The sequence below is a fragment of the Oryctolagus cuniculus genome, chromosome 2 (assembly GCF_964237555.1).
Source record: "Oryctolagus cuniculus chromosome 2, mOryCun1.1, whole genome shotgun sequence".
In the NCBI taxonomy this organism is placed as follows: Eukaryota; Metazoa; Chordata; class Mammalia; order Lagomorpha; family Leporidae; genus Oryctolagus; species Oryctolagus cuniculus.
In genome coordinates, this window is record NC_091433.1 from 148,321,213 (window position 1) to 148,336,641 (window position 15,429).

Genomic DNA, 15,429 nt, shown 5'->3' on the forward strand with positions numbered 1-15,429 from the left:
GGAATTTAATTGACTATGTTTGTAAATGACTCATTCTTAAGGCATATTTCATCTGTTCCACTCAACTTGAATTAACCATCAAAGAAAAAAATCAAAGTCACTATCCTCATTTTATCCAAAATTTAAAAATTAAAGGTTTAAGGAAAGAAATATTTTAAAAATTTGTAATGTTAAAACTGGAATGTTACTTTAAATCTTAAGTTGATGATGATGTGTACACGGCTCTCTTAGAAACTGAAGATCACATTTTGAAACAGGTTGCTCTATACCTTGCCATATTTTCATTCATTAAAATGAGGACAATTTAAAAATATTTTCAAACCAAGAAAGGTGAAGACAGCCACTCTTTAACTCTCATTGTCAGTACTGTTATTCAAGGATATTGCTGTAGTCTGTTACATGAGTAGTCCCAGTGAATACTGTATCTTAAGTGTTCAAATCCCTTCCCTGATTATGTGTTGGCCTGGTGATTAACTAACAAGCAGGATGTGGCAGAAGTGACACTGTGTCAGTTCTGGACATCAACATAAAGAAAGAACGGTAGCTTCTGCTTTTGCATTCTTGGGAGCTCTGAGACATCAGGTAAGAACTCTAACTACCCTGCTGGAGAAACTGCATGGAGACATCAAATGGAGAAGTCAGGCCTGGTCATCCCAGCATACTGCTGTCCAGTTCTCAAATCTCCTGCCAACAAGTGGTGGTCTGCAGCCACACAAGTGACCATCACCAAAACCACATGGAAAATTGCCTAGCTAAGCCCAGGCCAGATTGAAGAACAGTGAGAAAATAAGATGGCTCTTACTTTAAAAAACTAAATTTGAAGGGCTTGCTACGATGATAACTCAAATAGAAATACCTCACTGAAAGAAGTCAATTAAATCAATTAAAATGAATCCTTCTCTAAATAGTGATCTAGAGATGCCTAGAATCTCAAAATAACTCAAAAAAGGCCTAATTTCTTCATGGGGACCAATAAGAGGAGAGAAAGTAATCTGAGTTATTATAGAAATTCCTTACCCAGATATTACAGCTATTAAAGTTAGACATAACTACTGTGTTCATTTAGGCATTCATAGAAGACTTTCCAAAAAAGCCCACAACAGTGAAGAACATCCAAGTGTAAGAACATCAAAGAAGATATTCAGGTTCTTAGTGGTTATTCTACTTAAGAACTCAAACTGGACCCAAAGCAGTTACTTGAAAGAAGCCTTGTTAGATGAGAACTACAAAATGAGACCAAGTCCAGGAAGAGCATTTGAAATTCACTCTGCTTCTTGGAAACTTGATTTAATTAAAATAAGAATTTTCTAAACAAGCTGGTATCTAGCCATTTATATTTTATCAACAAAGCCAGGATTTATTTGAACACACAATTTGCTCCTTGTACTGGTGAGGACTTAGAGGTTTTACTAAGAATTTTTATTTTAACTTTTGTTTGTGTCTGCTTGAAAAACATTCATCAGAATAATATTTTCCACTTAGAAACCTCATCTTTTCAGTAGTATTTATCTTGGTATTATATAAAAAATTATTAACGTGAAAACAGAGAGTTTAAAAAACAAACAAACAAAACTATAGCAAGAAATCAGTTATGTTATACCTTGGTACAAAAGAAGCAACATAAACCTCTGCTTCTGAGTTTGCAGTTCAGAAAAATCTTAAAATATCAAATAATTGTAAATAGTTTCCTTTAAGTATGAAATTCTCCCCTCACCAATTAGATTAACCTTTCCAATTATAAAGTTTTATTATATAAGTCTTTCATGCACTCAGATGTGAAGGAGCACAGCCATTTGTTAACTGCCCAGGGAAGGCAGCCAGGAAACTCTGTGGTGGTACAAGACATAAAGGGCACTTTCATTGTCAGCACAAGATAACATTGCTGAAATGCCAAAGACCAGGCGTAATTAAGTGGGCTGATGGAACAGAATGACTATGAGATGACTTAAAATTGACATTAGTGCAGATACAAAAATCTAGCCTATATACATAACATTAAAATATTTCCTTTGTTTAGGTAATTTTCATCTAGTACCCAAACATTACATAAAATATGAGTAAACTGCAGGCCATTGTTGCATTTATATATGTTAGTTTAAATTACATTATGAATTTAAATAATCTGTGGAATAATATGTAATTATTATTCAACTAGTTCTTAAATATGTTTTGAGTTTGGGCATTATACTATGCCTTAGTATACAATAATGAACTCAGCAATGAGAAATATCAGTCAAAGAATGGAGAGAGAAAGACACACCTTGCCAGGTTCCCAATACTAACTTTCAACTCATTACTAAATTTAGTACAACACAATAAGTAACAATATAAACAGCTGCCATTTATTACTTACTATGTACCAAGTACTGTGGTAAGCATTTAACATGTTATTTTATTTCTTAGAAAACTCTGTAAACTAGGACTTATTCCCATTTCATAAGCCAAGTAAAACAAGGTAACATTTAAATGGTGGACCCAGGATCAAAAAACTTTTTTTTTTCTTTTTTTGACAGGCAGAGTGGACAGTGAGAGAGAGACAGAGAGAAAGGTCTTCCTTTTTGCCGTTGGTTAACCCTCCAATGGCTGCCGTGGCCGGCACGCTACGGCCAGCGCATCGCGCTGATCCAAAGCCAGGAGCCAGGTTCTTCTCCTGGTCTCCCATGTGGGTGCAGGGCCCAAGCACTTGGGCCATCCTCCACTGCACTCCCGGGCCACAGCAGAGAGCTGGCCTGGAAGAGGAGCAACTGGGACAGAATCCGGCGCCCCGACCGGGACTAGAACCCCGACTGCCAGAGCCACAGGCGGAGGATTAGCCTAGTGAGCAATATTAAATTCTAAGGGGTGTGTTGATGGTAACAAAGTTACTGTGATTTGCAATTCAACATGTGCATTTCCCTTATTCCTTTCCAGTATAAAGACAGTAAAGAAATTAAGAGGGTTTATTTTCTTAAGGGAAATGGGAATGAAGATGTTAACAGATTGGAAGCCAGAAAGCAGATGGCTGGGTGACAACTGACTTGAGTTGACCACAGAAAACTGGAAGCTAAGTGCTTATGAGAATGGAGGAGGTGGGTAAAAATCGAGTAAGTTTCGGTCACAGCATTCCAGTAAGGCATGGGAATTGGGAAACATCAGACACCTCTGAGGCATAGAGTATGGGATGGGGTACAGTGCTCCTTAAGCAAGACTGTTTAAGGAACTTCTGGATTTTCCATCCTGCATCCCAGGCGAGGGTTTGGAACTTTTCACTCTGGGAAGGTTGACTAGCTCGGGGAATTCCTTATGAAACGGCTGGATCTTGCCTGATGAACCTAGAATAAAGCCCATTTTCTTGGTGTCATCTTGCAAAACTCCCACAGCCCTTCAACTGGAGTAAAGGCAACTGTTCCTTATGTGAAAAGGACTGATCAATTAACCAAAAAAGTTACTAAAAGCAAAGAATTATATATTATACATGGATATTTTATTTCAACCGGTTCATTCACCAAATTTTTATTGGAGTGCCAAGTCTTTTTCTTTCAGGAAGAATCCAAAGTACCTCAGGAACGAACCATGTCTCTAATGTATTTTTCCAGTTTCTGACCTTGAACATGGAATGAAAACACATGTGAAACACAAGCTCAGAATCCTGTAAGATCTTTTAAAAATCCACTCTACTTCCTCTTTTATAGTTATTTTGCACATAGCTAAATAAGCTTTTGAAAAAGTTAGTGGTTGGCCTTTTATCAAATCTTTCCAAAGCATTCAACTTTGAATATTTTACAGAAACAACTATTTCATATTCAGATTTTAATTTATATGAATATGCAATTAAATTATGGAAAAACTGCAGTATGCAGTATGCAGTAACAAGTATGCATACAAAAATCAATTTAGAAAGAAGCATGACTTTCAGCAAGCTTCTGTATCTCCTTGGTCTGAACTATGAGTAACAGAAAATAATGTAGGTAGATATAGTGAATTAAATAGGGTTCTGTAGCCGCAGTGATGAATCTGAAATTTATTCTATGAACAATGAGAGGCAACTAAAACATGAAGAAAGAGAGTGATTACCATTTGTGTTTTAAAATGAGCTTCCCGAAAGTGATGTGGAAAACCCATTATGGAAGAGAAAGAAAGGCAGCATGATGATAGTTGCTGCAGTATACTGATTGTAATGAAGATGGAAAGGATTAAGACTTGGTAAATACTTTGGAGAGAGATGTCAAGACTTGCTGATGGTCAAAAGTAGAGGAGGACAGAAAGGGGAGAATTTTAGAATGATTTCTATGTTACCAAAATTTGAGCACCCAGGAGAACAGAGGTGGTATTCACGGAAACAGGGAAGACTGGGGCAGGGGAACAGGTTTGGGTGGCAGAAATGAAATATTCTTTTCTAACCATATTGATTTTGAAAAGGTAATTAGTTATCCAAGAGGAGATGTTAAATAGGTGGTTATATAGGTGGGCTTGGAGCACAATGGTGAAGCTAGAGTAAAGAAATAAATATAATTCTTAATGGTTTTTTTTTTTTTGAACTTCTGCCTTAAACATGTATTTCTTGTTTCACTGTACTGGATAGTATCTCTTGAGTACCATATGTTGAATGATATTAGCACCCTTCTCCTTTCTACTTCCCATCTTCCATCTATCATATATTTGCTTTTCTTTTAAAGGATATAAATATATTCTCTATTATGTAACCATATTTAAACTTTATATCTTGTGTCTAAATACTAAGTAACATAATATTACATAACTCAGTGAATCTTCTTCCCTTAAGAGACAAATATTATGCTAGGATCTCATTTCCTTGGGTCCAATGCTCTATGCCACTTTTAAAAAAATGGTTCTAGTATCCTGCCAAATAAATTATCTTTCCTAGGTTAAAATTTTCTTCCCCTATGAATGTTGAAGATATTAATTCCATTGTACTCTTGCATCATTCCTGTTTGATTTCCTGTTAATTCTTTTTAAAAATTATTTAATGTTTAACTGACACAATAAAAGTATATGTATTTATAGGGCACCGTGTGATGTTTCAATACAAGTACAGATTGTGTAATATCCAATTAGGGTAAATATATCTGTCACTGCAAACAGTTAACATTTCTTTATGGTGAAAAAAATTCAAAAAAATTTTTTGGCAAAACACACATACTTACCTATTATCATTATCTGTAGTCACCCTACTTTTCAATAGAACACCAGAACTTCTTACTCCTATTTAACTATCACTTGGTACCTATTAAACAATCTTGCCACATTCTTCCCTTCTGGCAACCACTATTAATCTCTTAGTATCTAGGAGATCAACATCTGTAGGTTTTATGTATGAGTGAGGTCATGTGATACTTTTATTTCACTTAAGATAATGGCCTTCACTTCCCTCCATGTAGCAAATGACAACATTTCATCCCTTTTAAGGTTGAATAGTATTCCTTTGTGTATATGCACCAGACTTTTTTATCCCTTCGTCAGTGGATGGACGGTTTCCACATCTTGGCTGTGGTGAATACTGCTGCAATAAACATGGCAGTGCAGATGTCACCACAGAATGATTTCATTAGTCTTGGACAAATGGTTCATATAGTTCTTTGTTTAGTTTTTTGAGGTACCTCCACACTTTTTCCACAATGGCTGTGCTAATTTATATTCCTGCTAACAGTGCACAAGGGTTTCCTTCTTTCCACATCCTCAATGATACTTATCTTTGATAACAGCCAATCGAGCTGGAATGAGATGATACTTCTTTGTGGTATGATTAGTGATGTTGAGCAATTTTTCATGTACTGTTGGCCATTTGTTATTCCTCCTTTCAGAAATGTCTGTTTAGATCTACTGTCCATTTTTAGGATTATCTGGGGAACCAGTGTTTGGTGGAGTGGTTAAGGCATTGCCTGGGATGCCCACATCCCACATGGAAGTGCCTTGTTCAAGTTCTAGCTCCTCCACTTCCACTGCAGCCTCCTGCTAATGCACACTCTGGGAGCAGCAGGCACTAGCCCAAGCACTTAGGTCCCAGCAGGCTCCTGGCTTCAGCCTAGTCCACCCCTGGCTATTACAGGCATCTGGGGCATGACCCAGCAGATAAAAGATCTCTGCCTGGCTGCCTTTGAAAATAAATAATAATTTTTTAAAAACTGGGTTGTTTTTGTTGTTGTGTTTCTGTTTTCTTTTGCTTCATTTTGTTTTTGCTGTTGAGTTTTTATATATTCTTGTTATGATCACTTCTCTGATGCAAATATTTTCTCTTACTCTGTAGGTTTGTCTTCACTCTTTGGACTGTTTGCCACACAGAAGCTCTTTCACTTTAAGAAAACTTATTTGTCTATTTTTCCTTTTGTTTCTATGTTTTCAGGGTCTGATCCAAAAAGTTCTTGCCCATTCCAATGTTCTGAAGCATTTCCCCTGTTTTATTTTTTTTATTAAAAAATTCCATTTATTTGAAATGGAGAGAGAGAGAGAGAGAGAATATCTTCTATCCACTGATTCACTCTCCAAGTGGCTGCAACAGCTGGGGCTGGGCCAAGCCAAGCCAGGAGCCAGGAGCTTCATCTAGGTCTCCCTCATGGGTGCAGGGGCCCAAGCTCTTGGACCAACAAGCAGGACATTACCAGATGTCTGACTTTGAAGCTACTGTTATCAATGATCAGTGCAATTTTCATTAGGTTATAGTAAATGTGTTTTCAGAGAAGCTGTTTATTAGGAAGAGACAATGAATAGACTCATCAAAGGCTGCACTTGCTGTGTATGTATTTTCAACTTCTGTACAGCAGCAATTTTCTCAAGAGGTATCAGTGCATCTAATACACCTTAATCTGACAGCAGTAACCTGAGATGATGACGACAATGATGATGATGATGATAATAATAATAAAGTGTTACCACTGCTAACCTTACCTATTCCACAAGAAGGCTTTTGCATCCTGCTGTGTTTGACTGGCAAAACCAATGGACAGGATGGTTTTTGGAAGTCACTCCGCTGGGTGCTTTTAGTGTCGTAAGGTGGCTGGAAGGTATGTTCCAGTGCTTTACCGTGTGACCACCAGTCACCCTTTAAAGAAAAAAATTGCAAACACAAAATTGGATACTGAGGACATTTTCATTTATTGCTTGATGTGTATGAATGCCTAGCAACTCAGTTCAATAGGTTACTGGATATTCCAGTACTAAAATAGAGTTCTGAAATCTAGGGATGAATATTTTTTCACAGAGATTGTATTTCTTAAAAGACATCTAAAAATGAAGTGTCATAAATAGTCAAATAAAATACAACTACTAAATTCTTAAGATACCTTCTCCAAACATACAGAGAAGTAAAAAATATCAAGTAAGTTATATTTCTGTTTCATACTACAATTTTATTATGCACATGTATAAATGTGTATATTCAATCTTTAATCTAAAAATTAATTTTTACTCCTCATTATAATAATACAAATAATTTAATAATATCTAAAGGGTTATTTTCAAAGTTTTTACTCCATGACCCACACCATGAAATAAATTTTGTCATACAAGAACTCACAATGCTACACATATGAGGGGACTTCAAAAAGTTCACAGAAAATGGAATTAAAAGGTAAGATTACTTTGATGCAAAAAAGTTTCAATATCCATACATAGCTTTTTTATAACATGAATTTTACATGAACTTTTTTTTTTTTTTTTTTTTGACAGGCAGAGCGGACAGTGAGAGAGAGAGAGACAGAGAGACAGGTCTTCCTTTGCCATTGGTTCACCCCTCAATGGCCGCTGCGGCCGGCGCGCTGCGGCCAGCGCACCGCGCTGATCCAATGGCAGGAGCCAGGTACTTATCCTGGTCTCCCATGGGGTGCAGGGCCCAAGCACTTGGGCCATCCTCCACTGCCTTCCCTGGCCACAGCAGAGAGCTGGCCTGGAAGAGGGGCAACCGGGACAGAATCTGGCGCCCCGACCGGGACTAGAACCTGGTGTGCCGGCGCCGCTAGGTGGAGGATTAACCTAGTGAGCCGTGGCACCGGCCCTTACGTGAACTTTTTAAAGTTCCCTTGGACATAAAACTGAAACAAAAGTTTCACAAAACACTTACTCTTACAATATGCAGAGTACTTAGCTATTTTCCCATTTTATTTTGTTGATTTATCTTCTCCATTTCACAATTCTATTCACAACCCACATGGATTTTTTTATTTAATAAATATAAATTTACAAAGCACAACTTTTGAATTGTTACGGCTTTTTCCCACCAGCAACCATCCCCACATGGATTTATAATTCACTAATGATTCAGTTTGAAAAACTGTTCTAAGGGAAAATATCTCTATTGCTACTGAATTTTTAGTATTAAACCCTAAATATGCAGGAAAGGGAGAACTGATAAGACTCTTAATTAGCACATGTGACAATTTGATATCTCAGCAGTTGAGAAATCAGTGAGAGGAAATGTTACTCAATCTAATTCTGATTAAAAATTGTAAAAAGTGGTTGACTAACAGAAGTAAGAAATCCTGGGGCAGGGATGGTTTTGGGGAAGGTAGCTCTGACACCTAAGGAGTTCTTGTATGTATTTAGAGAATGACAGTAACCTTGAGTATAATCAAACTATTTAGGCTAGAGGGAAGCCGATCTGCTTTAAAAAAAACAAAAAACAAAAAACAAAAAACAAAAAAAAAAAAAAAACAAACCACCATGATTCCATAGTCAAAAAGTTTTAAAATGATTCAAGGGGGATGAATATGATTTTGGTAAGTAAAATTCAGATAATACAATTGAGGCTACATTGATACAAAAAGAAAGTAGCATTGAAAGAAATCTATGTGGCAGTATAGAGAGTTCTCAAATGAACTTAGTTTTTAAAAACACAGAAACACATAAAAGAGTTGTACATCATCAATTTTTAAAATTTAATGGCATTACTTGTCAAAAGATTGTCAAGAAGCTCAGAAATAGGAGAAATTCAAAAAAGATGCCAAAGGCAGGAAAAATAAGGGTTTCTGTGGGGAAATGTTCACAGCAAGAAATCAAGGAAAACCTAACTCTTCAATTGTAGGTTCTTTGTTAAAGGAAATTGTCTTCAAACTGAAAAAGGTGAGATGAGCAAATACCAAAGAGGGAACCAAGTCCTGCATAGGTGATGACAGAGTTAGATCTCATTTTGTTACTTTAAATTAGTGTCAGATTGCCGGCCAGGGACAAACTGTAACCAAGGACAATGGAATGAGTGATTGTAACCCGGGGGTAGTTTTTGCAGAGATCACAGAAATTCAGGAACTAGAGAACTGTGGAGGACAGCAGAGACTGGCGAATTTCTCATTTTTCATAATGGGCTGAAGATGAATTTTTAAAATTACTACTTCATACAGATCCTAGGAAAATTCTAGAACAGATAACTAAACAGATGGTGTCTTCTCAATATGTGGCTGAAAATAGTCACATTTTAGTGTTGTCAGAGTGCCTACTTCTTGCAGTTCTCCTACTTTATAATTTTGATAGTACTTATCATGTCCCACAGTCTGAGATTTATAGGCCTTATCTTTTTTACTCTCACAATAATTTTATGATGGAGGTACATCTACTTTACAGATGAGAAAACTGTCGGAAGATTAATCCTCTCAAGGTATATCACTCAGGGCAGCATCAACATTGCCACAATCCAACCCCTTCCCTATCTCTGCACATCTTAAATTGTGTGCTACATGACATCTATTGAGGAATGCAAAACCAGATAAGCACAAATGGAATTATTTCTAATGTAAAAATAGAGGCTCTATGTAAATGCCTTAGTCTGTTTTGTGTTGCTCTAATTAGGTAATTTAGAATTAATTAGTTCACAGTTTGGGAGGTAGAGATGTCCAATACAAACAGTAGCAGGTTAGGCAATCCTGATTCCAAGATGACATCTTGAATGCTCTATTCTCACATGGCAGAAGGTATAAGGGCAAAAAGAGGGCAAGAGGTACTGAATGCGGCCTTTTAGAATGACATTAATCCTGCTCATGAGAATGGAACCTCATGGCCTAATCATCTCTTAATATTGTTACAATGGCAATTAAACTTCAACATGAATTTTCAAGGGGGCAAACATTCAAACCATAGCAGTAAGTATCCTGAGAAGATTCTTCAATGCTAAGGTTTTAGGGCATACACTTTATATTATCTACTTTGGTTGGTCAGAAACTTCTCTTGCTAATAACTGGAAAAGTGACTCTTGGATAAATCAACCACTAAGAAATGCCTGGTGGACTGCAATTTTTTCTTAAACAAGAGTGTAATACAAAAGCTATCTCTAAAAGCAGATATGTCAGTTCACCTTTTGAGAAAACTCAGTGAGAATTTTACTCAAATGGCCTCTTTAGTTTTTCAAATATAAAGGAAATCAGGGGGCTGGCGCTGCACTGTAGTAGGTAAAGCCGCTGCCTGCAGTGCCGGCATCCCATATGGGCACTGGTTCCAGTCCCAGCTGCTCCATTTCTGATCCAGCTCCCTGCTAATATGCCTGGGAAAGCAGGGGAAAATGGCCCAAGTCCATGGGCCCCTGCACCCCATGGGAGACCCAGAAGAAGCTCTTGGCTCCTGGCTTCAGATCGGCCCAGCTTCAGCCATTGTGGCCATTTGAGGAGTGAACCAGTGGATGGAAGACCTCTCTCTCTCTGCCTCTCTGTAACTCTGCAACTTTCAAATAAATAAGTAAATATTTTAAAATAATAAAAAATTTAAAAATAAAGGAAATAATGAATATTTTTTCCTAAAGTATGGTTTAGTGACTTTAAGACTCTGTAGTTGGTGAAAGTATAAAACTGATGAATGTTATAAATTGGATTCATCTTCACTTTAGCTGAATGAAATCCTACAGTTCAAAATATTGTTATCTTTCCTATTTCCAGATAGTCTTGGCTATGCCAGAAAATGATTTCTTTTTGGAAAAGTGAGAATATGTATATGGCCATGCACATGTGCATGCCTTTTTGGTGCAAGTACTTGCTCATAAGAGATTATGAGATGAAAGAAAAAGCTAGATGGAGGCTTGTTTTTATCTTCACTTCATACTTAAAGGAAAGGTTAACAAAAACAATTCATCACTCTGTGTACCATCCCTTACAGTGGATTATAGGCAGGGTACGGGGGTGTTGACATGGAGTTATTTTCAATGAAATAAGCCAATCTGGGAAAAATCACCTAGGGTAGTGACTTTGTCTAGGCGTTGGGTGTATAGGCAACATCTCACAAATTGTAGAGGGGATTCTGCATAAGGCAGAGTGGGTCTCAACTCAAAACTTTGGACCTAGAGAGAGAAAGAACTTCCCCCTCCTAATCTAGGTCCTATCTTTTCCTAACCCAGGATGATAAGTCTTTGGGGATCCATGGTTGGGAAATGTCTGGAGATTTTTTACTCTGGGGCTTCTTCCACTCCCCAAGAACCCAGAAGGCCTAATACCTGTTGCACTGTGGGCCCCTTGGCCACACTGTGAGGCTTATGTAAGACAGTCTCTGTGTTACACTCCTGCCATCTCTACCCTTTTACAAAAGGTTTAGTAAACATTACTTATTTTCCATTCTTTGAGAAATTAAGGGAGAATCTTTGGGGAGCAGTGGTAAAAACAAATGGAGCATCCTGGAGAAACCAATCAAGAAAATGCAAGAGACAGAAAGTGCAGCTCCATAGCGGCATTTATAGTGCCCTGGCCAAGATATGATGGCTGCTAGTGGCAGTGTCACTGAAGAACCTAAAAATCATACTTCGGGGGTTCTCAAGAAATTAGGGACTTTTGACCACACCTACACATAAGTCAACCACCTTTAATTAGTATACTTCAGTGCTTTTAAAAATTGACATTCTATACAAACACAAGGGCAGTCAGGGTTTGACTGGCTATATCATACCTTAGTTCATCTCTGTTTTGCTGTAGGTATCACAAGTGCTTAAAAATATCTCTTAAGTAAATTTATAACATCTAACAAAATTATTCCTAATGTGTTTTCAACATTAGTTATTTCTCTAGCATATTAACAGGTGTCACACAAAAGATGTTTCCATAGTTAAATATGGGAAATAGTGAAATAAGTAAAGTTAAACAAAAGTTTACCATAAGATTTCTCAGAATCTTTACATATTAAAATGAACTGTGAAGCTCTGGAAAGATGTATAAAAACACTTTTCCAAAACATATTTGACTTTGGAAAATTATTTAATCAAGCATCTATGCAAAGGCTAGTGTTCTGAAAAATGAATTTTGGAAAATATAGGTCTATTATAACCTATTTTTTTTTGTGACAGGCAGAGTGGACAGTGAGAGAGAGAGACAGAGAGACAGGTCTTCCTTTTGCCATTGGTTCACCCTCCAAAGGCTGCCACAGCTGGTGCGCTGTGGCCGGCGCACCGCGCTGATCCAGAGCCAGGAGCCAGGTGCTTCTCCTGGTCTCCCATGTGGGTGCAGGGCCCAAGGATTGGGTCATCCTCTACTGCACTCCCGGGCCACAGCAGAGAGCTGGCCTGGAAGAGGGGCAACCCGGACAGAATCCGGCGCCCCGACTGGGACTAGAACCTGGTGTGCTGGCACCGCAGGCAGAGGATTAGCCTATTGAGCCGTGGCACCAGCCTATAACCTCTTTTTAAAAGTACCAATTTTTAGAAATACAAGACAAACTAGTTTTCATCAGAAGAGACTGAGTTAAAACTTCTTTTTACTTTTTCTAGCATCCTGAAATTTATGTTCCTAGGTAAAAATGTATGTGATAATTTCATTTAGAAATTGTGTTAGTAATAAAGCCAACCAGTCTGCTGTTAAGTTGGAAGATAACCATAAAACATCAGATGTCACTTAAAATATTTAGGCAACCTTATTTTCTTTATTCTTATTTTAAAGCCAGCATTACTATAAATCAGTTAATTTTTTCTTAGCCAAGCTAACCTTTAAGAAGAAATCTGCCATCTTAAATAAAGGAACAAAGCTTATAAATTCATGAAATAATTAGAAATGAATATATTTAAGTTTCACTGTCATTTTGCTTTTTAATTATGAATATTCCCTTGATTTCATTTTAAAATCAAACATGCCTTTAATTCTAGGTTGCATCTTCAGTCTTTTTCCATAACTCTCCTCTTTCATATACACCAACAGCCTCTCTTACCTGAGTTCTTCATTTCAAACCTACTTTTACCATCTGTTAAAGGTCTTGCAAGGAACAATAAACAATGATTCTACTGCTATTCTGTCACCTGGTCTTGCTGAAAGCATTTGCTAACATCTTTTTTCATTTTTTTTCAAGACACTTAGAAACCAGAATCAGAGAAATCTAGATGGTATTAATTCTTTAATTTTTACATTTCAGGGCCTGCGCTGTGGCGCAGCAGGTTAACGCCCTGGCCTGAAGTGCCGGCATCCCATATGTGTTCCAGTTCTGGTCCTGGCTGCTCCACTTTTGATCCAGCTCTCTGCTATGGCCTGGGAAAGCAGCAGAAGATGGCCCAAGTCCTTGGGCCCCTGCACCCACATGGGAGACCGGGAAGAAGCTCCTGGCTCCTGGCTTTGGATCGGTGCAGCTCCAGCCGTTGCGGCCATTTGAGGAGTGAACAATTGGATGGAAGACCTCTCTCTCACTCTTCCTCTCCTCTCTCTGTGTAACTGACTTTCAAATACATAAATCTTTAAGAAAAAATAAATTTGGCCGGTGCTGCGGCTCACTTGGCTAATCCTCCGCCTGTGATGCCGGCACCCTGGGTTCTAGTTCCAGTGAGGGCACCAGATTCTGTCCTGGTTGCTCCTCTTCCAGTCCAGCTCTCTGCTGTGGCCCGGGAATGCAGTGGAGGATGGCCCAAGTGCTTGGGCTCCTGCACCTGCATGGGAGACCAGAAAGAGACACCTGGCTCCTGGCTTCAGATCAGCGCAGCGTGACAGCCATAGCAGCCATTTTGGGGGGTGAACCAATAGAAGGAGGACCTTTCTCTCTGTCTCTCTCTCTCACTAACTCTGCCTGTCAAAAAAAAAATAATTTTACATTTCATATTTCTATCCTTGATTCAGTTTTTCTTTATAGTGTCCCCATTGTATATATTGATCCAGTGAACAGTTTTAGACTCCCCTCTGAACTAGAGCTTGGGAGAGTCATTCACTAGCTTTTGTAAGAAATACAAGAACTTCACTAATCTAATTTTTTTCTGTACCTGATTTATTTCCCCAGAGCAGGTCTGGCCTAACAATAATGACTGATTTCTTTTAAATCTCAAATAATTAGGACTAGAGTACAAAAACAAGGGCACGTTTATAAAATCAAATACCCTTAAAACTGCCCTTCAAAGAATTTACTCTACGATATTAAGACATATTTGACCACAGAATTCCTTCCCTGAAAAGATCTCACAGTCACACATGGAACCATGGTAGGCTATTTTATGACAAGGACAGTTGATGTTATCAGCATGAGAGCTCATCAAAAGCAGTCACCATTTAAATGTCAAGTTAAATCACATCTCCCTCTAACTGGCACACTGGCAGCACAAGCAGGAAGTGGAGTAGGGCAAGGCTGACATTGCCGCAGTTGTCTGAGACTGTATGGATGGTGCACTTTTCCTTTTGTGTATGTCATGCTAGAAAACATCCACATGAGAAAGCATCAGTACCTCTGCTGTGGCATATTTTGAATATAGTCTGCTCAACACTAATTGGGCCAAGCACTGCACTATGTCCTCTCTCATAGAATCCTGCTGTTAGTTAATGATGGTGGACTCCTCAGTGCCCACAGCTATGCAGAGAGCAGTGGACTAGAATTTTATGGCTGCCAAAACTAATGTTTATTGACTGCTTCTCTTGTACATTATGAATGCTCTCCTGCCAGGCTTCCATGTGGTTACATCCTCATCCTCCTTTAAGTTTTCACTCAAATGTCACATTCTCAGTGAGGCCTCCTCTGACTACCTATTTTAAATTACAACTCTACCTCCAGCATTCCTTACTCCTCCACCTTCTGTGCCAGCTAGTACTACCATCAAACATTCTAATAGTACTGTATACCTAGTGCCCAGAAAAGGACCTGACAAAAATATCTATTTTAATCCTCACAAAACCCTTATGTGAGAAATGACTACCATCCTTACTACACAGATAAGGAAACTCAAGTTATAAAGGATAGCTTGCCCAAAGTTATATAGCAAGTGTGTAGTAGCAACAAGAAATGAACAAGCGATACATGCAACAAAATGGAGAAAGCTCAAATGCAGTATTCTGAAAGACAGATTAGAAAAGCTCAAGACTGAATAATTTCATTTATACAACTTCATGAGAAAAGAAAAAAATTATAGAAAACATATCAGTTGTTCAAGGGGCTGGTGTAGGGGAAGGAGATGACTATAATGGGACGTGGGGAAACCTCTGGGACTGATGGAAATGTTCCATGGCTTGATTGTGGGGGGCAACATGACTTTTTACCTTTGCCCAAACTCATAGAATCATATATTTAAAAAGGCAAATG

At 38.1% G+C, this 15,429-nt stretch overlaps 1 protein-coding gene across 1 annotated transcript in view; it reads right to left on the minus strand.

Annotated features, from left to right (window-relative positions):
* CIMIP6 (ciliary microtubule inner protein 6) overlaps positions 1-15,429 on the minus strand; it is a 63,251-nt gene that overhangs the window by 20,463 nt on the left and 27,359 nt on the right. The window contains 1 exon segment of the mRNA XM_008254401.4: positions 6,883-7,036. Within this exon segment, the coding sequence (XP_008252623.1) occupies positions 6,883-7,036 (154 nt within the window).